The 26,708-nt window shown below is 43.6% G+C and overlaps 1 protein-coding gene across 2 annotated transcripts; it reads left to right on the top strand.

Annotated features, from left to right (window-relative positions):
- Positions 1-472: 472 nt before the first annotated feature.
- On the top strand, positions 473-25,639 carry LOC118400791 (GTP-binding protein Di-Ras1). 2 transcript variants are annotated; one of them, XM_035797792.2, is made up of 2 exons: positions 473-989; positions 12,055-12,817. In XM_035797792.2, the coding sequence occupies exon 2, from the start codon at positions 12,159-12,161 to the stop codon at positions 12,690-12,692; it is 534 nt and encodes a 177-aa protein (XP_035653685.1). In that variant the 5' UTR covers positions 473-989; positions 12,055-12,158; the 3' UTR covers positions 12,693-12,817. The 2 variants fall into 2 exon arrangements, with proteins under 2 accessions (XP_035653685.1, XP_035653684.1); XM_035797791.2 differs by lacking the exon at positions 12,055-12,817 and adding an exon at positions 24,788-25,639 and having other exon boundaries at positions 478-989.
- The last annotated feature ends 1,069 nt before the right edge of the window (positions 25,640-26,708 follow it).

Here is a 26,708-nt window from a genome sequence, read left to right as displayed (position 1 = left end):
CTGTTGGAACTAGAAGCACAAGCATTTCGCCACAGCTACACTCACATTAACATCTGCTAACCATGTGTATGTGACCAATAACATTTGATTTGAGGGGATAATCTTAACACTTCAGCATACAATGACATTCTAGACGATTCTGTGCAGTTTGGGGAAGGCCCGTGCACAAAGCAAGGTCCATACAGAAATGGTTTGTTGAGATCGGCGAGGAAGAACTTGACTGGCCTGCACAGATCCCTGACCTCAACCCCATTGAACACCGTTGGGATGAATGAACACTGACTGCCCAACCTCACTAATGCTCTTGTGGCTGAATGGAAGCAAGTTCCTGCAGCAATGTTCCAGCATCTAATGGAAAGCCTTCCCAGAAGAGTGGGTGGAGACTGTTATAACAGCAAAGGGACCAACTCCATATTAATGCCCATGATTTTGGAATGAGATGTTCGACGAGCAGGTGTCCACATACTTTTGGAACATGTAGTGTATATTGATGTCAGATCTAAACAATAAACCGATTGAGGTTTCACCAATAATAGTCTATAACCTAAAAATAATTACAAAGATTGAATCAGGCAACCATATTAGGTATTGAAAAGAAGAAAGACAAAGACAGAGTGGAATGAGAGACAGATCTCAGACGCTGAGCTGAAAGATGGAGTTTACATCTTCAGCAAAAGCAGGAAGCAGTGTCAAGAGCGCAAGATTGCTGGAATTGATCTGCCCATTCGCTTGCGTCAGTATTCGATGAGAGACGAAATAGAAAGTAAAGCACCTCCTATCTTTGGCATCAGGGGGTTTAAATCAGAAAGAGCGAGAGAGAGATGCAGTAAAAAGAGGAGGACGTGGCTAAACAGCACATCACGCATACTGTAAAATGCTATTAGCCCACTATACAAGGACTCTAGCATCAATGTATTTTTTTACAAGTGTTACATGCAGGCATATGTAAATCCGCAAAATCACAACGGATCTGGGGAAGTTAGCTTAAGGTAAGTTCGATTAATTTCAACTCAACACGTACGTCCATCCATTCATTCACTCACTCTCCATTCGCCCACTAATCTAGCCTACTGACTCATTCAACATTCTAATTTCCATTGTTCAGTATCTGGTGGACATTTTTAATTTGCGTTTGGCTACATGTTACAGCGGTATCATGAGGCCAATCCTTTGTTTTGCCGTGTGATAATGATACCTGGTCATAGGACGAGACACTGTCGCGGCGTTTTTCAAGACAAGTTTATGAATGAAATCAGATGCGTCTGACGGACCGACAACCACCGTTGTGTTCAAATAAGTTTGTGTTATGCAGGGCTCGAAAGCCTACATTTCTCTATCAAAGTTAACCCCACAATAAACTTTGCAAATATAAGCTTAATGTGATTAGGATTTATATCTCATTTCTGACTTCCCATAGTTTACCATAGGATTCACTGTTTTATAGGGCTATCGTAGCTGCTATAATATCATATGGACATGCATATGGAATGTGCTACAATGCGGAGTGTGTGTTTGTGTAGCATAACAGCGTGTGATGCAGGGCCATCAACGTGTCGTACATTCAACCCACAATGGGGAGGTAGCCGCCAAACATTATGCCATGAATGAGTGATTGATGCTTGGATTTAGTGTCGTTAAATCAGTAGTTTGGCCCGTTAAGTCAAATACCTAGATGATTATCCAAGACGCGTGGTTGCAATTATGTCATACATTTTCTACGGGGTTCAGGTCACGCGTCAAACACAAGGCCCGCGGGCCGAATCCAGCCAGTGACACATTCCTATCTGGCCTGCGCAATTATTTGGGTTGTCAATTCATTTTGGCCCACTTCCATGCAGTCCGCAACGCGCTGCACTACAAGTCACAGCAAGCACTGTCAAAGTGCTGCAAGCCAAACGGCATTGCCTCACACCCACCAACACACGAGCCAGCCTGCGCTCTGTATCAAATCATCAGTCTTTTACCCGAACTAAAGTTGTAGAAGAAATGGCCATGCCAAGTTGCAGTTCCAACCGGTCATTGCTGTAGCCTACATAAAATGTCATCTTGGTTGTCAAAAAGTTACAAGATAAAGGATTCACACGCGGGTATAAATTACTACTCCTGGGCAATAGGACAAACAAGCGAGCATAAATGAGTCAACAGTTGAGTATTCTAATTTATGAAATTACAGCCTAATGTGCTCGCATTCGTGAATTTAACTTCAATTGCGCTGCTTTCATGTGTCCCGACAGCACTCAGTGGAGGGAGAGTGAAAAAATGAAAAACTTTTACTTTTAAATGTCACAACAACCTATAGGTACGTTTTTGTTATTTGGAGTAATTCAATACTTTTTTTGATTAGGGTCACAGCATATTATGCACATCTGCAAGCATAGCAGCAAAGGCTGGACAAATATCTTATTTTGTTTCAATACAGCATCCTATGTACATAAGAGGATATTATAAAGGTCCCAATCTTTTCTAATAAAACAATTGGCAGTTTGGGCCAGTTTTATTCCCTTATTTTCTGTTGTTGAAAAACAAACATAATAAGCTGTTTGTCCCGTGCCCTGATTGAGTTTGACACCCCTGGTTTAGTTTACCTGAGCAAATCCATGCACATAACACAGGGGAAAGAAAAACAGCAGGGAGACTGAGGAATGTAACAGAAAAATACTAAAGGTCCAATCTGGGGGGGGACCATGTAGAATGGGCACTAACTAGTAGATAGCTATTAGGTGCCAATGGATAGATTTCAGTCACCACAGGTCTGTCCGAACAGGTCTGTCCGAACAGGTTTATTAGATATTGGGTTCAACCACACCACACAGTCCTCTGTTTTGACAGCTCACCGACGTGAAAGTCTATAAGAAGAGGTTCCATGTAGAAAGAATAGAAAGATAAACATGAGTACTGACTTACATTCAATACACACTGAGTATACCAAACATTAAGAACACCTTCCTAATATTGAGTTGCACCCCCTTTTGCCCTCAGAACAGCCTCATTTTTTTCAAGGCATGGACTCTAGAAGGTGTCGAAAGTGTTCCACACGGATGCTCGCCGATGTTGACTCCATTGCTTCCCACAGTTCTGTCCAGTTGGCTGGATTTCCTTTGGGTGATGGACCGCTCTTGATACACATGGGAAATTGTTGAGGATGAAAAACTCAGCAGCATTGTAGATCTTGACACAAAACCGGTGTGCCAGGCACCTACTACCTTACCCTGTTCAAAGGCACTTACATTTTTTGTTTCGCCCATTCACCCTCTGAATGGCACACATACAGTACCGGTCAAGAGTTTTAGAACACCTACTCATTCAAGGGTTATTCTTTATTTTTACTATTTTCTACATTGTATAATAATAGTGAAGACATCAAAACTATGAAATAACACATATGGAGTCATGTAGTAACCAAAAAAGTGTTAAACAAATCAAAATATATTTTATATTTGAGGTTCTTCAAATAGCCACCCTTTCCCTTGATGATAGCTTTGCACACTCTTGGCATTCTCGCAACCAGCATCACCTGGAATGCTTTTCCAACAGTCTTGAAGGAGTTCCCACATATGCTGAGCACTCGTTGGCTGCTTTTCCTTCACTCTGCGGTCCGACTCATCCCAAAACATCTCAATTTGGCTGAGGTCGGGGGGTTTGTGGAGGCCAGGTCATCTGCTGCAGTACTCCATCACTCTCCTTCTTGGTAAAATAGCCTTTACACATGTCACGCCCTGGTCGCAGTATTTTGTGTTTATCTTCATGTTTGGTTCAGGCCAGGGTGTGGAATGGGGTTTTTGTATTGTGGTGTGTTTTGTCTTGGGGTTTTGGTATGTATTGGGATTGTAGCTAGTGGGGTGATCTAGCAAAGTTTATGGCTGTCTGGAGTGGTTCTCAATCAGAGGCAAGTGTTTATCGTTGTCTCTGATTGGGAACCATATTTAGGCAGCCATATTCTTTGGTTGTTTTGTGGGTGATTGTCCTTAGTGTCCTTGTTCCTGTCTGTGTTAGTTTTCACTAGTATAGGCTGTTTCGGTTTTCGTTACGTTCTTTGTTTTGTAGTGTTTGTGTTTTAGATTCGTGTTACGTTTTTTGTTCATTAAACATGGATCGCAATCTACACGCTGCAGTTTGGTCCGACTCTCCTTCACCACACCTAGAAAACCGTTACAGAATCACCCACAAAACAACCAAAGAATATGGCTGCCTAAATATGGTTCCCAATCAGAGACAATGATAAACACCTGCCTCTGATTGAGAACCACTCCAGACAGCCATAGACTTTGCTAGATCACCCCACTAGCTACAATCCCAATTCATACCAAAACCCCAAGACAAAACACACCACAATACAAAAACCCCATGCCACACCCTGGCCTGAACCAAACATGAAGATAAACACAAAATACTTCGACCAGGGCGTGACAACACAGCCTGGAGGTGTGTTGAGAATAAGGATGACGTTTTAAATGTCCCCAACCGATTGTGTTTTTTGTTAGTTTATTTGCGTTGTCTGTAACTTATTTTGTACATAATGCTGCCGCTACCATCTCTTGTGACCGAAAATAACTTCTGGACATCAGGACTGCGATTACTCACCACGGTCTGAAAGAATAGTTCTTTTCCTTTAACGAGTCTGACGAATCCGATGCAAATAATGTACTGCTTTCTCGGGAACAGGCCCAGATCCCTGTGATTTGCATAAAGAGGAGGCAGAGAAAAAGAGACCAGAGGGCGGGCTGCCTTTTGAGATTTCGTAGTTGATCCAATAAACCTCCACTTCCTTCCATTCTGCTCGCAAACGTGCAATCTTTGAACGATAAAATAGATGACCTCTGCAGAAGACTGAGCTACCAATGGGACATTCAAAACTATAATGTCTTATGCTTCACAGAGTTGTGGCTGAACGACGACATTGTCAACATACAGCTGACTGGTTATACGTTGTACCAGCAGGATAGAGCAGTGGCGTCTGGTAAGACAAGAGGTGGCGGACTATGTATTTTGTAAATAATAGCTGGTGCATGATATTTAAGGAAGTCTCAAGCTATTGCTCGCCTGAGGTAGAGTATCTCATGATAAGCTATAGACCACACTATCTACCTAGAGAGTTTTCATCCGTATTTTTCGTAGCTGTTTACATACCACCACAGACTGAGGCTGGCACTAAGACAGCATTGAATGGGCTGTATTCCTCCATAAGAAAACAATAAAACGCTCACCCAGAGGCGAGGACGGGGACTTTAATGTAGGGAAACTTAAATCTGTTTTACCAAATTTATATCAGCATGTTAAATGTGCAACCAGAGGGAAAAAACTCTGGACCACCTTTACTCCACACACAGAGACGCATACAAAGCTCCGCCTCACCCTCCATTTGGCAAATCTGACCATAATTCTATTGTCCTGATTCCTGCTTACAAGCAGGAAGCATCAGTGACAAGATCAATAAAAAAAGTGGTCAGATGAAGTGGATGCTAAGCTACAGGACTGTTTTGCTAGCGCAGACTAGAATACGTCCTGGATTCCTCCGATGGCATTGAGGAGTACATCACATCAGTCATTGGCTTCATCAATAAGTGCATCGATGACGTAGTCCCTACATTGACTGTATGTACATACCACAACCAGAAACCATGGATTACAGGCAACATCTACACTGAGCTAAAGGGTAGAGCTGCCGCTTTCATTGAGCGGCACTCTAACCGAGAAGCTTATAAGAAATCCCGTTATTCCCTCCGACGAACCATCAAACAGGCAAAGCGTCTATACAGGACCAAGCTTGAATCCTACTACCCCGGCTCTGACGCTCATCGGATGTGGCAGTGCTTGCAAATCATTACAGACTACAAAGGGAAGCACAGCCGAGAGTTGCCCAGTAACACGAGCCTACCAGACGAGCTAAACTACTTAATAATAATAATAATATATGCCATTTAGCAGACGCTTTTATCCAAAGCGACTTACAGTCATGTGTGCATACATTCTACGTACTTCTATGCTCACTTCGAGGCAAATAACACTGAAACATGCATGAGAGCACCAGCTGTTCTGGATGACTGTGTGATCACGCTCTCCGCAGCCGATGTGCGTAAGACCTTTAAACCGGTCAACATTCACAAGGCCGTGGGGCCAGACGGATTACCAGGATGTGTACTGCTAGAATGCGCTGACCAAATGGCAAGTGTCTTCACTGACATTTACAACCTCTCCCTGTCCGAGTCTGTAATACCAACATGTTTTAAGCAGACCACCATAGTCCTTGTGCCCAAGAACACTAAGGTAACCAGCCTAAATGACTACCGACCCTTGGCACTCACGTCTGTAGCCATGAAGTGCTTTGAAAGGAGGTCATAGCTCACATCAACATCATTATTTCAGAAACACTAGACCCACTCCAATTTGCATACCACCCCAACAGATCCACAGATGATGCAACCTATATTGCGCTTCACATTGCCCTTTCCCACCTGGACAAAAGGAACACCTATGTGAGAATGCTATTCATTGACTACAGCTCAGCGTTCAACACCATAGTGCCCTCAAAGCTCATCAATCAGCTATGGACCCTGGGACCAAACACCTCCCTCTGCAACTGCGAACATAACAACACTTCTGCCACGCTGATCCTCAACACAGGCCCCTCAGGGGTGCGTGCTCAGTCCCCTCCTCTACTCCCTGTTCACTCATGACTGCACGGCCAGGCACAACTCCAACACAATCATTAAGTTTGCCGATGACACAACAGTGAGACAACGAGACTGCCTATAGGGAGGAGGTCAGAGACCTGGCCGTGTGGTGCCAGAACAACAACCTCTCCCTCATTGACGGGGCTGTAGTGGAGCAGGTTTAGAGCTTCAAGTTTCTTGGTGTCCACATCACCAACAAACTAACATGGTCCAAGCACACCAAGACAGTTGTGAAGAGGGCACGACAAAACCTATTCCTCCTCAATAGACTGAAAAGATCTGGCATCAGTCCTCAGATCCTCAAAAGGTTCTACAGCTGCACCATCGAGAGCATCCTGATGGTTGCATCACTGCCTGGTATGGCAACTGCTCAGCCTCAGGCACTACAGAGGGTAGTGCGAACGTCCCAGTACATCACTGGTGCCAAGCTTCCTGCCATCCAGGACCTATATACCAGGAGGTGTCAGAGGAAGGCTCTAAAAATTGTCAAAAACTCCAGCCACTCTAGTCATAGACTGTTCTCTCTGCTACTGCACGGCTAGCGGTACTGGAGCACATAGTTTAGGTCCAAGAGGCTTCTAAACAGCTTCTACCCCCCAAGCCATAAGACTCCTGAACATCTAATCAAATGGCTACCCAGACTATTTGCTTTGCCCCCCCTTTACACCGCTGCTACTCTCTTTTGTTACCATCTATGCATAGTCACTTTAATAACTCTACCTACATGTACATATTACCTCAACTAACCGGTGCCCCTGCCCATTGACTCTGTACCCCCCTGTATATCGTCTCGCTATTGTTTTTCTACTGCTGCTCTTTAAATACTTGTTTGATTTGATTTAAATACTTGTTTGATTTTGCGGTTATTGTCCTGCTGAAAAACAAATGATAGTCACACTAAGCCCAAACCAGATGGGATGGCGTATCGCTGCAGAATACTGTGGTAGTCATACTGGTTAAGTGTGCCTTGAAGAATTATAAATAAATCACAGACAGTGTCACCAGCAAATCACCCCCACCCCATAACACCTTCTCCTCCATGCTTTACGGTGGGAAATACACATGCAGAGATCATCCATTCACCCACTCCACGTCTCAAAAAAACACAGCGGTTGGAACCAAAAACCTCGAATTTGGACTCTAGACCAAAGGACAAATTTCCACCCATCTAATGTCCACTGCTTGTGTTTCTTGCCCCAAGCAAGTCTCTTCTTCTTATTGGTGTCCTTTAGGAGTGGTTTCTTTGCAGCAATTCGACCATGATAGCCTGATTCACACAAATGTGTCTGTTGCATGAACTCTGTGAAGCATTTATTTGGGCTGCAATTTATGAGGCTGTCCTCATGAGAGCCAGTTTCATTATACTGCTTGATGGTTTTTGCGACTGCACTTGAAGAAACTTTCAAAGTGCTTGAAGTCTTCCGTATTTACTGACTTTCATGCCTTAAAGTAATGATGGACTGTCATTTCTCTTTGCTTATTTTTTATTTTATTTTATTTAACCTTTATTTAACCAGTTAGGCCAGTTGAGAACAAGTTCTCATTTACAACTGCAACCTGGCCAAGATAAAGCAAAGCAGTGCAACAAAAACAACAACACAGAGTTACACATGGGATAAACTAACATACAGTCAATAACACAATAGAAGTCATTACAATTGAGCAATTTACACTGGAGTGATATATGTGCAGATGAGAATGTGCAAGTAGAAATACAAAAACAATATGGGGATGAGGTAGGTAGTTGGTTGAATGGGCTATTTTCAGATGGGCTGTGCACAGCTGCAGCGATCGGTAAGCTGCTCTGACAGCTGACGCTTTAAGTTAGTGAGGGAGATATAAGTCTCCAACTTCAGCAATTTTTGCAATTCGTTCCAGTCATTGGCAGCAGAGAACTGGAAGGATAGGCGGCCAAAGAAGGTGTTGGCTTTGGGGATAGCCAGTGAGAAATACCTGCTGGAGCGCGTGCTATGGGTGGGTGTTGCTATGGTGACTGAGCTGAGATAAGGCGGAGCTTTACCTAGCAAAGACTTATAGATGACCTGGAGCCAGTGGGTTTGGCGATGAATATGTAGCGAGGACCAGCCAACAAGAGCAAACAGGTCGCAGTGGTGGGTAGTATATTTGGTAACAAAACGGAATGCACTGTGATAGATTGCATCCAATTTGCTGAGTAGAGTGTTGGAGGCTATTTTGTAAATGACATCGGCGAAGTCGAGGATTGGTAGGATGGTCAGTTTTACGAGGGTATGTTTGGCAGCATGAGTGAAGGAGGCTTTGTTGCGATTTAACTTTGGATTGGAGATGCTTAATGTGAGTCTGGAAGGAGAGGAGAGCTGTTTGAGCTTTTCTTACCATAATATGGATTTGGTCTTTTACCAAATAGGGCTATCTTCTATATACCACCTACCTTGTCACAACACAACTGATTCGGTCAAACGCATTGAGAAGGAAAGACATTCCACAAATGAACTTTTAACAAGGCACACCTGTTAATTGAAATGCATTCCAGGTGACTACCTCATGAAGCTGGTTGAGAGAATGCCAAGTGTGCGGAGCTGTCATCAAGGGAAAGGGTGGCTATTTGAAGAATCTCAAATATAAAATATATTTTGATCTGTTTAACACTATTTTGGTTACTACATGTTTCCATATGTGTTATTTCATAGTTTTGATTTATTTCTTCACTATTATTATACAATGTAGAAAATAGTAAAAATAAAGAATAAGCCTTGAATGAGTAGGTGTTCTAAAACTTTTGACCGGTAGTGTACACAACCTATGTTTCAATTGTCTCAAGGCTTAAACATTTAACCTGTCTCCTCCCCTTCATCTACACTGATTGAAATGGATTTAACAAGTGACCTAAATAAGGGACCCTAGCTTTCTCATGGATTCACCTGGTCAGTTTATGTCATGGAAAGAGCATAATGTTTTGTACACTCAGTGTATACAGGCCCATAATGTAGCCGGTGGAAGGACAGTATACATGCTGCTATCTAGAATACACATCATGACATAGTATATACAATCTCTATACTGCTATGACATGATATATAACGTAAGGGACAAAATCAAACACACAGGCGATTACAAAAACACTTGAGGAAACAGTCCAACGAGTCCATTCTCTTCTGACCGGAATCTCACTCTGACGGCGGGAGTGGGGTTGAGTGAGGTGCACGGGGAAAGGCGAAATGTGATTGGCCAATACAAGTGGGGTGACTTGCAGGTACGACTAATAAGAAAATAAGGGGTGTCGGGCAAGTGCAACTAACTAATAGTTAAGTGGTGCTGAAACTGCTAAATCAGAAATGTCCTTTTTATCAGCCACCCCCACATGTACTGTGTAAATGTGAACTCTAAACAAAAGGCTCTATCATAAGGTCACTTGTGTGTGTTCATTCACTTGGACAGGAAGGCAGAGCTGTGAAGGAGTCAGACAAGGGAAAGTCCAGTCCTTGAGTGTGTCTGGCCACCCCGTCAGAAACATCATAGAGCATAGGCATCTGGTCAAGCAGGAACTGTTTTTTTGGTGCATCTGGCCGCCCCAGCAAGTAGGTGTTTGAGATCACCGAACCTGGCTGTTTGATGAGGCCGATACCAGTGCAGGCTGTGCAGCAGTTGTGGAAGAGGAGCGCCAACCTCTGCCAAGAAACAGGCAACAGAAGGACCTCGGCAGTGAGGGCAGGTGAGACCCCCAGCGGAGGAACAGGAGTCATCTTGACCCACATCATGGGGTCAGCTGAGGACAGTCGGACTGGAGACCTCAAGGTCGCAGCGACAGAGCTCAACAAGGAGTCTGAGACTGGATACTTGGGTGGCTGGCCTCACGGAGCAGCAACAGGCGGTGGCCACCGGACAGGCCAGACCCAGGCTGAGGAACCAGGCAAAGGCCTCGCATCAGGAGACCAGAGCAAAGTAGCGTGACCAGACAAAGGCCCCGGGTTGTGATGCTAGGCCGCAGCAGGAGAGCTCAGCTGGTCCCCTGCTGCGATGACAGGCGAGGGGGCTATAGACTGAGGCCATAGTAGGGCAGAGCGTGAGGTGTCTTTTACGACGGGACACTGAACACCTCAGACAGGAGGGTCCCCCACTTGGACATCAGGAGGGTCCCCCAATGGGATGTTCTAATTCAAAGAATTAACCCAGGTACTGTAGGTAATTAACCCAGGTACTGTAGGTCATTAACCCAGGTACTGTAGGTCATTAACCCAGGTACTGTAGGTAATTAACCCAGGTACTGTAGGTAATTAACCCAGGTAATGTAGGTCATTAACCCAGGTACTGTATGTCATTAACCCAGGTACTGTAGGTCATTAACCCAGGTACTGTAGGTCATTAACTCAGGTACTGTAGGTCATTAACCCAGGTACTGTAGGTCATTAACCCAGGTACTGTAGGTCATTAACCCAGGTACTGTAGGTAATTAACCCAGGTACTGTAGGTCATTTTCTTTGCTTATTAATAGTATTGAAGCGTTGACAAGGTCTTGTTATTGCAGCGCTGACAAGGTCTTGTTATTGCAGCGCTGACAAGGTCTTGTTATTGCAGCGTTGACAAGGTCTTGTTATTGCAGCGTTGACAAGGTCTTGTTATTGCAGCGCTGACAAGGTCTTGTTATTGCAGCGTTGACAAGGTCTTGTTATTGCAGCGTTGACAAGGTCTTGTTATTGCAGCGCTGACAAGGTCTTGTTATTGCAGCGCTGACAAGGTCTTGTTATTGCAGCGTTGACAAGGTCTTGTTATTGCAGCGCTGACAAGGTCTTGTTATTGCAGCGTTGACACGGTCTTGTTATTGCAGCGTTGACAAGGTCTTGTTATTGCAGCGCTGACAAGGTCTTGTTATTTCAGCGCTGACAAGGTCTTGTTATTGCAGCGCTGGCAAGGTCTTGTTATTGCAGCGTTGACAAGGTCTTGTTATTGCAGCGCTGACAAGGTCTTGTTATTGCAGCGCTGACAAGGTCTTGTTATTGCAGCGTTGACAAGGTCTTGTTATTGCAGCGTTGACAAGGTCTTGTTATTGCAGCGTTGACAAGGTCTTGTTATTGCAGCGCTGACAAGGTCTTGTTATTGCAGCGTTGACAAGGTCTTGTTATTGCAGCGTTGACAAGGTCTTGTTATTGCAGCGTTGACAAGGTACACTCTTAGAACAAACAAAAACATCTTGAGATCTTCAAGGGTTCAGCTGGGAACCTTTTTTCATTTGAGAACATTCAGAAGACAAGGTTCTAAATGGGTTCTTTGTCACTTCCTCAGTTTATTTTCTGAGTCAGCATTAATGTCGTAATGTGTCCCTTGTCCAGACACTGTTCGTGTTTTGTTTCCTGTCTGTTTATTCATGAAATATTCACTCCTTGAACATTTCCTTCTCGTCTCCCAGCATCTGTCCCTGCAGAATGATGACTCCTCAATTAAAAGCATCATGGAGTTTTTTGTTTTTGTTGGTGGCTTTGGGTCCGGGTGCCGCTGTCGAAGCAACCGGGGATGCCTCAGCTGGCTCGTCAGGCACCCATGCCTCAGCTGGCTCGTCAGGCTCCCGTGCCTCAGCTGGCTTCAGAGGCTCACATGCCTCAGCTGGCTCCAGAGGCTCACAAGCCTCGGTTGGCTCGTCAGGCTCCCATGCCTCAGCTGGCTCCAGAGGCTCACATGCCTCAGCTGGATCCAGAGGCTCACATGCTTCAGCTGGCTCCAGAGGCTCACAAGCCTCGGTTGGCTCGTCAGGCTCCCACGCCATGCCTCAGCCGGCTCCACGGGCTCCCATGCCTCGGGCCGGCTCGTCGGGCTCCCACACCTCGGCCGGCTCGTCGGGCTCCCATGCCTCACCGGCCCGTCGGGCTTCCCCAGGTGGGACGCCAGGTGACGCCCCTAGAGGGGGGGGTACTGTCTCGTCTGCTCCCGCTCCCGCTCCCCCTCGCTAACGCTCATGGTCACCAGGCTGCTTATCATTACGCACACCTGTCACCATCGTTACGCGCATCAGTGCTTCATCGGACTCACCTGGACTCATCACGTTATTAATTACCTCCCTTATATCTGTCACCTCCTCAGCTTCTTTCCCGAGTCAGCATTAATGTCGTAATGTGTCCCTTGTCCAGACGCTGTTCGTGTTTTGTTTCCTGTCTGTTTATTCATTAAATATTCACTCGCTGTACTTGCTTCTCGTCTCCCAGCGTCTGTCCTTACAGATGTATGAAAGATGCATTGTAGAGGTGAGACCCTGATAATAATAATAATAATCATCAAAATTAGGGGGTGCTTATATAGTCCTGTTTCTCTGTATGTACAAGTGGGTAATCACTACAGGTGTGAAATGGAAATGTGTTTTTTGAATATCTCACTCCCCCTGAGACACCCTCGGAGAGTGGGGTCCCAGCCAAGGGATCAGCCATTATTGACGGCTACCCTGGAGCAATTAGGGTTAATTGCCATGCTTAAGGGCAAAACAGATTTTTATATTGTTACTGGCCCAACGCTCCTAAACGCCAGGCTACCTGCCACCCCTGACTCTATAACCGCTAACCTTAGCATGTGTTAGGAAAGTAGTGGGGCAATCATCACATCTTGATCACTATAGGGAATCATTAATCATTTTACCACCACCAATCGAACCGGAACCAACTCTACATCAATGACCCCTGTATCAGATGTTAAGAATATATTAACGTTTTAACCATTGACAATTTTCCAATCTAGCCTACGCTATATTACAATGACTTTTTTCTGCAATCATTTTGGTTGATGTGTGAAATTTTCCAACATATTCAATCGTTTCAAATCTCAACATTCAGGGGTATGGAGGAACAAGGGGTTGTTCATGTTTGTGGATGGGTCTATTAGTGTCATGGGGTTGTGGCACAGTGGGTGAGTGGTGGGTGGTTTGTGGTGATTGGTGATTGGTGGGTGGTTAGTGGTGAGTGGTGTGTGGTGGGTGGTGGGTGGTGATTGGTGGGTGGTTAGTGGTGAATGGTGAGTGGTGTGTGGCGGGTGGTGGGTGGTGGGTGGTGGGTGGTGTGTGGCGGGTGGCGGGTGGCGGGTGGCGGGTGGCGGGTGGCGGGTGGCGGGTGGCGGGTGGTTAGTGGTGGGTGCTGGGTGGTGGGTGGTGAGTAGTGTGTGGTGGGTGGTGGGTGGTGAGTGGTGAGTGGTGGGTGGTGGGTGGTGGGTGGTGGGTGGTGGGTGGTTAGTGGTGGGTGGTTAGTGGTGGGTGGTGGGTGGTGGGTGGTGGGTGGTGGATAGTGGGTGCCACTATAAACGTGTAGTAAGGGAATCGCAGCCAAGGTTTCAACCATTGAAAAATGGATGTGCGTGCCTGCGAACGTGTTTGTGTTGCCATTGTTTTGCAGTTGTGTTTGCCATGGTTTTCCTCGCCAAAATGCACAGGAATCAAGATATTGGAGGCTGACATTATTTCCCAATTGTCATAACATCAAAATCCCTCTCTCTTGACATACTGTTGTGGTCTGTCAACTACCTCCCCCACACCATTCTGGCAATACTGGTCTGGACGGCACTTAATGTCTATTATAGATTGCTCTCTCTCTGTGTGTGTGTGGTTTGTGTGTGTGTTCGTAGATAGCTCATCCCCAGGATAGGCTATATACTTAATCACGTGTGGCACCTTGGACTGTTGTTAGCATCAGCACGTTTCGCTCAAACACACATTCTCAGGACAGCGTGCTGCATTCTCCAGGGTGTCGTCCACACAAAGCCCAAGACTACACTGGGGGAGGCAGGCAGGGAAGAGAGGCACTAAGCTGGGCCTAAGAGAGATGGCAGAACTACTCCCTTTATCTGGGCTGTTACATGCCTGCCACAGACAATGCCATTCATTAGGTGTGTGTGAGGAAGCCATGTTGTTCACTGGACGATTCTCTGGATGAGTTCTCCAGCTTGGCTGTTGTTGTTGATGTTGGTGGTGGAGCGATGAGATATGTAGCTTTGGCATTCTTACAATGTGGTGGTTTGTGTTTTTAGATAGTTATTACTGTAATATGATATGCTGGTGTGAATATGGTTACTACAGTAGGTAGGCATCTATGCAGATGGCTAGGCGCTACACAGATAGGATATGTGTAACGGTCGTTGGCGGAAGAAGGTGAGGACCAAGGTGCAGCGTGGTACGTGTTCGTCATTTTATTAAATAGCACTGAACACTAAATACAAAGTAACACAAGGAACAACCGAGGGCTAGGGCTAGAAAATAAGGGCTAGAGAATAACTACCCACAAAACCCATGTGGGCAAGAGACACATGAGAGCCACAGAGACAACGACAGACAGCTGTCCCTGATTGAGAACCATACCCGGCCAAAAACAAAGAAAGACAAAAACATAGAAAAAAGACCTAGACTCTAGGCTCTGACTAACACCAGGGTAAGCCTACACAAGATACAGCCCTTATTTTAAGTGTGTCTAAAATCCCCCATGGAAAAAATGAATGGTAGAAAAACGATTGGAACCATTTCCCTATTTGACCTCTAGGTTTTATGGGTATTATGGTTCAAACCGTGGTACTCTATATGGCTAGCAAGTTGTCAATTCTCAGTAATGGTCCAAACATTTGACAATGATAAGAATTGCCATACTGTCAATTTCAGAAAGAGAGTCTGAGAAAATTTGACGTCAATCTCTGACATTCTCTTGTTGTGTTGTTGACCTCTCTGAAAAAAGATATGACATAAAAGTGTGTGGGCAGGTAACCATGGCAACTGAGTGATGACAGGGGCGATGACATGTTTCTAACCTGTCCCAAAATGTACAAGTCATCACCCCTCTGCTGTCTTTGTCTATCTCCTTTAACACACACGCACACACACACACACGCACGCACGCACGCACGCACGCACGCACACACACACACACACACACACACACACACACACACACACACACACACACACCCTCTCTTCCTCTGTCATAGATTTTCCTCTGGGCCTTGTTACCACAGTAACCAGAGATCTCCCAGATCTGTAGAAAACAATACACACAACAGAGAAATACCAGAGATGCAGGGGGAGGGAACACACACACACACACACACACACACACACACACACACACACACACACACACACACACACACACACACACACACACACACACACACACACACACACACACACACACACACACACACACACACACACACACACACACACACACACACACACACACACACACACACACACACACACACACACACACACACACACACACACACACACGCGCACAGACACACACACACACGCACAGGGCGAGCATACATGAACCAGATCTTGGGAGTAGATTGATTACCAGACCTTCAAGTCATTCTTCTAAATCTGTCTCTCACTGTGGGTAGAGGGCTGACGTTAAACATGAGCGACTAAAAAAAGCTTCTTCTGGAGGTGACACTTTGTGTGAAATTACTTATTATCTTTTCATCTTTAAGCTCTGTTCATATAGTAAAAATATAACATTAACTATAACATTAACTATAACATTAACATTAACTATATAGAGAGATTGAACTGATCTATTTGTAAGTTATTTTATTTAAAAAACATGACGCACATGTGATGAAACAATATTAGGTGTCTATTCCACATTTTGTTGTGTCACAGCCTGAATGTAAAATTGATTACATTTATATTTTGTGTCACTGGCTTACACACAATACCCCATAATGTCAAAGTGGAATTGTGTTTTTAGAAATGTTTACAAATGAATAGAAAATGAAAAGCTGAAATGTCTTAAGTCAATAAGTATTCAACCCCTTTGTTATGGCAATCTTAAAAAGTTCAGGCGTAAATATTTGCTTAACAAGTCACATAAGTTGCATGGACTCTCTGTGTGCAATAGTAGTGTTTAATATGATTTTTGAATGACTACCTCAACTCTATATCCCACACATACAATTATCTGTAAGATCCCTCAGTTGAGAGGAGATTTCAAACGGAGATTCAACCACAAAGACCAGGGATGGGTAAAAAACAAACAGGTATTGAATATCCCTTTGAGCATGGTGAATTTATTAATTACACTTTGGATGGTGTATCAATACACCCATTCACTACAAAGATACAGGTGTCATTCCTAACTCAGTTGCCGGAGAGGAAGGAAACTACTAAGGGATTTCACCATGAGGCCAGTAGTGACTTAAAATCAATTACAGAGTTTAATGTTTGTGATAGGATAACTGAGAATAGATCAACAACATTGTAATCACTCCACAATACTAACCTAAATGACAGAGTGAAAAGAAGGAAGATTGTACAGAATACAAATATTCCAAAACATGCATGTTGTTTGCAATAACGCACTAAAGTAAAACAGCAAAACATGTGGCAAAGAAATTAACTTTATGTCCTGAATACAACACGCTATGTTTGGGGCAAATCCAACACAACACATCACAGAGTACCACTCTACATAGTTTTAAGCATGGTGGTGGTTGCATCATGTTATGGGTATGCTTGTCATCTGCAAGGATTAGGGAGTTTTTTGGGATAAAAAGAGATGGAATAGAGTTCTGCACAGGAAAAATCCTAGAGGAAAATCTGGTTCAGTCTGCTTTCCATCAGGTACTGGGAGACAAATTCACCTTTCAGTAGGGCAATAACCTAAAACACAAGGCCAAATATACACTGGAGTTGCTTACCAAGACGACAATGAATGTTACCGAGTGGCCTAGTTACAGTTTTGACTTAAATCGTCTTGAAAATCTATGGCAAGACTTGGAAATGTCTGTCTAGCAGTGATCCACAACCAACTTGATAGAGCTTGAAGAATTTTAAAATAATAATGTTCAAATATTGTACAATCCAGGTGTGCAAATCTTAGAGGCTTACTCAGAAAGATTCACAGCTGTAATAATTTCCAACGGTGATTCTAACATGTAATTACTCAAGTTTGGACACACCTTGTCATGTAAGGGTTTTTCTTTATTTTTTACTATTTTCTACATTGCATAAAGTAGTGAAGACATCAAAATGCTGAAATTACACATATGGAATCATGTAGTAACCAAAAACAAATAAAAATATATTATATATTTGAGATTCTTCAAAGTAGCCACTGTTTGCCTTGATGACAGCTTTGCACACTCTTGACATTCTCTCAACCAGCTTCATGAGGTTGTCACCTGGAATGCATTTCAATTAGCAGGTGTGCCTTGTTAAAAGTTCATTTGTGGAATTTCTTTCCTTCTTTCCTTCTGCATTTGAGTTCAAGTAAGCAAAGAGAAACGACAGTCCATCATTACTTTAAGACATAAAGGTCAGTCAATCTGGAAAATGTCAAGAACTTTGAAAGGTTCTTCAAGTGCAGTCACAAAAACCCTCAAGCGCTATGATGAAACTGTCTCTCAGGAGGACTGCCACATGAAAGGAAGACCCAGAGTTACCTCTGCTACAGAGGATAAGTTCATAGAGTTACCAGCCTCAGAAATTGTAGACCAAATACAAACTTCACAGAGTTCAAGTAACAGATACATCTCAACATCAAGTGTTCAGAGGAGACTGCGTGAATCAGGCCTCCATGGTCGAATTGCTGCAAAGAAACCACGCTTAGTGGGACTATAATTTGTTTTTCAAAAGGACAATAAACCCAACACACCTCCAGGCTGTGTAAGGGCTATTTGACCAAGAAGGAGAGTGATGGAGTGCTGCATCAGATGACCTGGCCTCTACAATCACCCGACCTCAACCCAATTGAGAGGGTTTGGGATGAGTTGGACCACAGAGTGAAGCAAAATCAGCCAACAAGTGCTCAGCATATGTGGGAACTCCTTCAAGACTTGTCTTTTTTTCCCTTTTTTTATACCTTTATTTTACTAGGCAAGTCAGTTAAGAACAAATTCTTATTTTCAATGACGGCCTAGTAACAGTGGGTTAACTGCCTGTTCAAGGGCAGAACGACATATTTTGTACCTTGTCAGCTCGGGGATTTGAACTTGCAACCTAGTCCAATGCTCTAACCACTAGGCTGCCGCCCCATTTTACTGTTGTAAAATCATTCCAGGTGAAGCTGGTTGAGAGAATGCCAAGAGTGTGAAAATATAAAAAATATATATATAAAAAAATATATATAAAAAATAAAAAATAAATAAAATAAAATAAAAAATAAAATAAAATATATTTTGATTTGTTTAACACTTTTTTGGTTACTTCACGATTCCATATGTGTTATTTCATAGTTTTGTGTGTTATTTCATAGTTTTGATGTCTTCACTATTATTCTACAATGTAGAAAATAGTTTTAAAAAAATAAAGTTTTAAAAAAATTAAGAAAAACCCTTGAGTGAGCAGGTGTGTCCAAACTTTTGACTGGTACTGTAAGTAATCAAGATATATTAGTGTTTTATTTTTTCATTTTAGTTCTTTCAAATGTTAGAATTTTTCTTACAATGACATATTTTGTGTAGATCGTTGACCAAAAAATGTAAATTAAATCCATTTGAATTCCAACTTGTAACACAACAAAATGAGGAGAAAGTCAAGGAGTGAACGAACAGTGCCTTTACAGTGAAGGCACTGTAAATCATGGAACAAATGACAATGTAACCGTAGCCGGGAGAGAATTTCCCTGGAAATGGCCTCTTGGGCTATATGGTCTGGCCACCAGACATACAGGCCAGGGGGAGCCCAGAGCACCAGTGTCCAGGCTGTCATTACGCATTGCTATCATAGGCAGATAGATGGGGGTGGTAGTATGGAAACGTCTCTGGCGGGGGACCCTATCTCTCCACTGGTCCACAGAACCTTCATTACCAACCCAGCTATGCTATAAGCAACAACATTAACATTGTGCTGTAAGCAACAACCAGTTATTTTCACTGTTTACTAGCATAAGGACAACCTTGTATGCATTAATCAAAGTCCAGCTAAAATATGTAAATTACCCCAGAGGAGACTGGTGGGAGGTGCTATAGGACAACAGGCTCATTGTAATGGGTGGGATGTACTACAAACAGTACTACAAACAGATTATGCAGACTATGCATGGTGCCGCACAGGAGCCTTCATGCACAGACGAACAGCGGAGGTCCATCTAGCATCTGTCTGGTCCATGGGAATCATTTGGCTGTAACATACAAGGCTCAGATACCCACACAGGGAAATATGTCTCCTACTGTTCGCTGAGCTGAAAGCACTGAATAGGTAGGAGCAACATGGTGTAGTCTTCTAGTAGAGTACATTCGAATGATAGTTTGCTTGAAAAATTCAAGTTCCTCAGATGTTTTCAGACATCAGATGTGGTGTCATGTTGAGATGAGTCTATGTCCCACACCTTGTGAAGCTAGAGTGGACTATCCCTTTAACGTAAACGATCATGGGTGTGATGATATTGCTTCTACCTGCTCAGCTGTAATGATAAATACTCACCAGACAAGCAAGGCATAGAGGTGGAGTATGCTACCTATTATGTAGCCCTTTAAATCTCTATTCACAGTGATTGACTTGTAGCTGTTGATTTGTGATACCTAGACCCTCCATTATCCGAATCCCAATCATGTCAGTGTCTCTGTAGTCAAGCACTCTCCTGCAGTAGACATTAATGGCTGGGGTATTTCCACTACTGCTCTACTTACTGAAGGAACTCCATTCTTGATCTTAGAGGAATTCTTGGAATCTTGTGTTTTTTGAAAGTCAACAACTAGCAGGTAGAGATGTTCGCTGATAGCAGATCCAATATTACGTTTTGTCTCCCCTATGGTCTCTGAGTTTAAGGGCATACCATTCGGTTTAAAAAATGCTCCAGCAACCTTCAGAGACCCATGAATCAAGTCCTGGTCTTGTAGATGAGTGTTGTCTTGTCCTATGTACCTTGATATTCCATTTTGATGGTCACCTGGATGGCCTTGGTTATGGCTTTTGATTGCCTGGAATTGTCTGGGTTGACACTCAAACTGCAGTAATATAGTTGAAGTGATATTTTGAGTGTTTTTAATGTCACTTGGAGTGCATAGATAGAACTGATAGTGATCACTTGATTAACAGACAGAAAGCTGGCAAAACGCTCTTTTGACCATGTCCCTATGCTTGAGCAAACCCCCCAACCAAAACCTTGAATTAGTCATTCTTATCAGGATAAGGTAAGACCCAGACCGTGTTGAAGTAACAGTGTTTATTACAGCAACAGAGGCAAAGGTACAGGACGACAGGAAGGCTCAGGGTCAGGTCAGGCAGAGGTCTGAAATCCAGAAAGGGGCAAAGGACGGCAGGCAGGCTTACGGTCAGGCAGAGTGGTCAGGCGGGTGGGTTCAGGGTCAGGACAGGGAAGGCAAGGGTCAAAAACCAGGAGGGATAGAAAAAAAAAACCAAGCGCTGACAGGACAAACACTGGTAAGCGTGACAAACAAGACAATCTGGCAACAGACAAATAGAGAACACATGTATAAATACACAGTGGCTAATGGGGAAGATGGGCGACACCTGGAGGGGGGTGGAGACAATAACAAAGACAGGTGAAACAGATCAAGGCGTGACACATTCTGACACTAGATCCGGACTGTTCTTCCTCTTAGTCTCTCACTCAGTCATCTTCCCACTCAGAGTGGCAATCTGTCAGCCCTCCCCAGGCTTGGCCCCCTTCCATTCCACCTTGTTTCTCCACCTACACACCCAAAGACTGATACCCCACTGCTCAGCCACAGCAAGATTAATGACTTCCTAATACACCCTGACTATAGTGCTGATGGCAGCAAACACACAATCTTTTACACACATGCCTGCGCACAGACACATACCTTAACACTCCCACGTGTGTACTTATTTGTATGTCTGAACCTGTGCTCGTGTGACTGATTGGTATTGAACCTGGGTTGTCTGTCACCTCAGGATTGTGTTAGCCCACTGAGCTAAAGCCTGGGCAAGGTTATTTAAAACGCAAGCATAGCTTACTGAACCACCTCCTTTACACTCATTGTCATGCACATGAGCTCGCGCCTGAAAATGCAATAGGCCTACATGACACTCCAACTACGGAGCTACAGTTTCGCATTTAACATACATTTTTTATCCATTACCAACTAATGTACATTAAGATTAATGATACAGTACATATAATTATTTTTGAATTACTATTTGAAAAATAGTACTATCACTATTTTGTGTTGATGTTTTCCATACCTTTCTATTCTTTGGCATTATTGCAATGCAGCCCCCATGTAACATTGGATCGCACAAGCACTTGCCTAGTCCGAGATATGTTTTGCAGTCTTGCCAATTCCTATGGTAATTGTCATTCCAAAAACTGTTTGCGTGACAATTCCAAGCAATCTCCATAGGAGGTGGCAAGACAGCACAAACAGATCTTGGATCAAACACACGTTTGACGACAATGTGCTTGGCGTCTTCTGCCCCCTGTGCTGTGGATAGATCTGAGAACTCATTGATTTGCATAATCTATGACGGCAAGCTTGGCTTTAAAGGGAAAAACAAGTATCACTGTCAAAATCGTTTGTAGAAACGGACCATGTTGAGTTCCACATAATTTATTAATCGTGAAACTTAGCATAAAAAATTAACTAATAACAACAGTGACAATGGATTGCTGACATACAACTAACTACCCATAAACAATATCCCACAAAACAGGTGGAAAAAAGCTACCTAAATATGATCCCCAATTAGAGACAACGATTACCAGCTGCCTCTAATTGGGAATCATACAAAATCACCAACATAGAAAACAAAACTAGAACTCCACATAGAAATAATAAACTAGACTAACCCCCAGTCACGCCCTGACCTACTCCACCATAGAAAATAAGGACTCTCTATGGTCAGGATGTGACAATCACACTGTTTATCTCAGTTTAGCGTCGCTTATATATTGTTCAAGTGCACAACAAGATCTGTGTAATTGAGGATGCTATTTAGATAAAAACTAGTTTTATGCCATGATTAAGATATTGTGTTGGGTATGGTCTCCAGGACCAGTTTTTATATATATACTACCTACCGTTCAAAAGTTTGGGGTCACTTAGAAATGTTATTGTTTTTGAAAGAAAAGCTATTTTTTTGTAATTAAAATAACATAAAATTGATCAGAAATACAGTGTAGACATTGTTAATGTTGTAAATGACTATTGTAGCTGGAAACGACTGATTTTGAATGGAATATCTACATAGGCGTACAGAGGCCCATTATCAGCAACCATCACTCCTGTGTTCCAATGGCACGTTGTGTTAGCTAATCCAAGTTTTTCATTTGAAAAGGCTAATTGATCACTAGGAAACCCTTTTGCAATTATGTTAGCACAGCTGAAAACTGTAGTTCTGATTAAAGAAGCAATACAACTGGCCTTCTTTAGACTAATTGAGTATCTGGAGCATCAGAATTTGTGCGTTCGATTACAGGCTCAAAATGGCCAGAAACAAAGACTTTCTTCTGAAACTCATCCGTCTATTCTTGTTCTAAGAAATGAAGGCTATTCCATGCAAGAAATTGCCAAGAAACTGAAGATCTCGTACAACGTTGTGTACTACTCCCTTTACAGAACAGGCCTGAGTAGGTGAACGGATGATCTCTGCATGTGTGGTTCCCACCGTGAAGCATGGAGGAGGTGTGATGGTGCTTTGTTGATGACACTGTCTGTGATTTATTTAGAATTCAAGGTACACTGAACCAGCATGGCTACCACAGCATTCTGCAGCAATATGCCATCCCATCTGGTTTGGGCTTAGTGGGACTATCAGGACAATGACCCAAAACACACCTCCAGGCTGTGGAGGGCTATTTGATCAAGGACAGTGGAGTGCTGCATCAGATGACCTGGCCTCCACAATCACCTGACCTCAAACCCATTTTAGATGGTTTGGGATGAGTTAGACTGCAGATTGAAGAAAAAGCATCCAACAAGTTCACAGCATATGTTGGAACTCCTTCAAGACTGTTGGAAAAGCATTCCTCATGAAGCTGGTTGATAGAATGCTGAGAGTGTACATAGCTGTCATCAAGACAAAGGGTGGCTACTTTGAAGAATCTAAAATATATTTTTATTTGTTTCACACTTCTTTGGTTACTAAGTGATTCCATATGTGTTATTTCATAGTTTTGATGTCTTCACTATTATTCTACAATGTAGAAAATAGTCAAAATAATGAAAAACCTTTGAATGAGTAGGTGTGTCCAAACTTTTGACTGGTACTGTGTATATACAACTCAACTGGGGTCTCAACTTACTGGGTTCGATTCCCGGGACCACCCATACGTAGAATGTATGCACACATGACTGTAAGTCGCTTTGGATAAAAGCGTCTGCTAAATGGCATATATTATTTTTATTATATTAGAATACACCCGGTGCAATTTTGGAAATGTGGTTATGCATCAGCAGTTTCTCTCTCAATTAGCATTGTCAGCTAAACATTTTCATGTTGGTACTTTGTCTATCCAGGTAACCTCCAGGGCGCTCCCATTGATTTGAATTCTCACTCAGATATGGTATTAATATGGCATGTCATTACAAAATGTGTAGAATGGCATAGCATTTGCTTTAAACCTGCAAACATTTCTCTCCACCCCATGACAAAGTGGGTAGAATTTCAGGAAATTTGCTTTAAAATGGCGAAAAAATTATGGCAAAATTTGTAGACTTGCATGAAATGTGTTATTAAATTGCAATCTTTTCTTTCTGCACCATGGTAAAAGTTGTGTAATTGCAGAAAACTTGTTTTAAAACAGCAACATTTTCTCTACGTCCCATGGTCAAATAATAGAATTGCAGGAAATTAACTTTCAAGCTTAAATGGTTCTCTCCACCGTCAAGAGGGGGGCTACTAAAAGGTTTTGCCGAAAGGTGGGGGGCCCTACAACCAAAAGGCTAAATAAAGCCTGCCCAGACGTGATTGTTATGTTGTTGTTGTTTTGTAGCCGTGTCCCAACTGGCCAAACTGGTTGAAATGACATCATTTCACATCATTTCAACCACTGGAGTAGCTTCAACAAGAAAAATCGCAATCCCTCCTACAAGCATTTCGCTACACCCGCAACATCATCTGCTAAATATGTATACGTCACCAATAAAATTAGATTTGATTTGAATCAACAAAGAATGGCATTCATGTTTTTCTACTGCTTCTGATCCCCTCCATTGATTACCTGATCTTCTCTTTCTTCTCTCTTCCTTAGGTCTTAGGAAACAGGTCTTAGGAAAACTTAGGTCTTAGCTAAACCTTAGATTTTAGGAACCCCCCCCCCAAGAGGCCCATCATGCCGGAGCAGAGCAACGACTACCGTGTGGTGGTGTTTGGGGCCGGCGGCGTGGGCAAGAGCTCCCTGGTCCTCCGCTTCGTCAAGGGCACCTTCCGGGACACCTACATCCCCACTGTGGAGGACACCTATCGTCAGGTGATCAGCTGTGACAAGAGCGTGTGCACCCTCCAGATCACCGACACCACGGGCAGCCACCAGTTTCCCGCCATGCAGCGCTTGTCCATATCCAAGGGCCACGCCTTCATCCTGGTCTACTCTGTCACCAGCCGCCAGTCCCTGGAGGAGCTCAAGCCCATCTACCAGCAGGTGCTTGCCATCAAGGGCAGCGTGGACGCCATCCCTGTCATGCTGGTAGGCAACAAGAGTGACGAAACCCAGCGTGAGGTGGAGACCACGGAGGGTGAGGCGCAGGCTGCAGCATGGAAGTGTGCCTTCATGGAAACCTCTGCAAAGATGAACTACAACGTCAAAGAGCTCTTCCAGGAGCTGCTCACCCTGGAGAAGAAGAGGAACATGAGTCTGAGCATCGATGGCAAGCGCTCCGGCAAGCAGAAGCGTGCCGACAAGCTCAAGGGCAAGTGCAGCATCATGTAGGGAGGGAGAGTTGATGCCTGACCCTTAGAACGAAAGACTGGAGTTGGGGAGGGTGGTGGTGGTGGTGCAAAGTGTAGATGTTCTTGAAGAGAGACACTTCGAGGAATGGAGGGAAGGTAGGGGTGGGACAGGGCTCGTCTGAGAGGGGTTATTTTATCCCAACAGAGGTGACCCCCCCCCACAAAGAGGCTATTCAAGTTCAAAGAGAAGAGAAGTTCAAGCCTTGATGCAATTCTACTTTGATGAGAAAAATGAAAGAATATGGAGCCCTGACAATTGATATCCTCTGAAGTTCAGGGCATTATTACAAACTCAGAACCCATTTCAATATTATTCACCCCACGTTCGCCCTCTTCTCCTATAGCTGTCTCTCTCCTGCTAATATGAGACACCCTGCAAACAATAATGAGTTGTTAAGACGTCCCCAGGACATCACAAAATGGTTGCCTAAAGTCGTCAGGATGTTGTGTCAATGTCCCCGGAGGTTTTGTCTTGTTCCCGGTTTGTTCCGAGGATGTTTTTAGGATGTTCTTGGGACGTTGTGCCATAGTCCCATGGAGACTTTGCACTTAAAATTAAATCTCAGCACTGTGAAACATACACTACCGTTCAAAAGTTTAGGGTCACATAGAAATGTCCATAGAAATAAAAGCACATTCTTTGTCCATTAAAATAACATCAAATTGATCAGAAATACAGTGTAGACATTGTTAATGTTGTAAATGACTATTGTAGCTGGAAACGGCAGATTTTTTTATGGAATATCTACAGCTTCATTAAGTACACGCAAAACACCAGTCTCAACGTCAACAGTGAAGAGGCTACTCCGGGATCCTGGCCCTCTAGGCAGAGTTGCAAAGAAAAAGCCATATCTCAGACTGGCCAATAAAAAGAAAAGATTAAGATGGACAAAAGAACACAGACACTGGACAGAGGAACTCTGCCTAGAAGGCCAGCATCCCAGAGTTGCCTCTTCACTGTTGATGTTGAGACAGTGTTTTGCAGGTACCATTTAATGAAGCTGCCAGTTGAGGACTTGTGAGGTGTCTGTTTCTCAAACTAGACACTCTAATGTACTTGTCCTCTTGCTCAGTTGTGCACCAGGGCCTCCCACTACTCTTTCTATACTGGTTCGAGACAGTTTGCACTGTTCTGTGAAGGGAGTAGTACACAGCTCTGTACCAGATCTTCAGTTTCTTGGCAATTTCATGCATTGAATAGCCTTCATTTCTCAGAACAAGAA

Source organism: Oncorhynchus keta, chromosome 22 (genome assembly GCF_023373465.1).
Source record: "Oncorhynchus keta strain PuntledgeMale-10-30-2019 chromosome 22, Oket_V2, whole genome shotgun sequence".
NCBI classification, from domain to species: Eukaryota; Metazoa; Chordata; class Actinopteri; order Salmoniformes; family Salmonidae; genus Oncorhynchus; species Oncorhynchus keta.
This window is presented reverse-complemented; position numbering and strand designations above follow the sequence as displayed.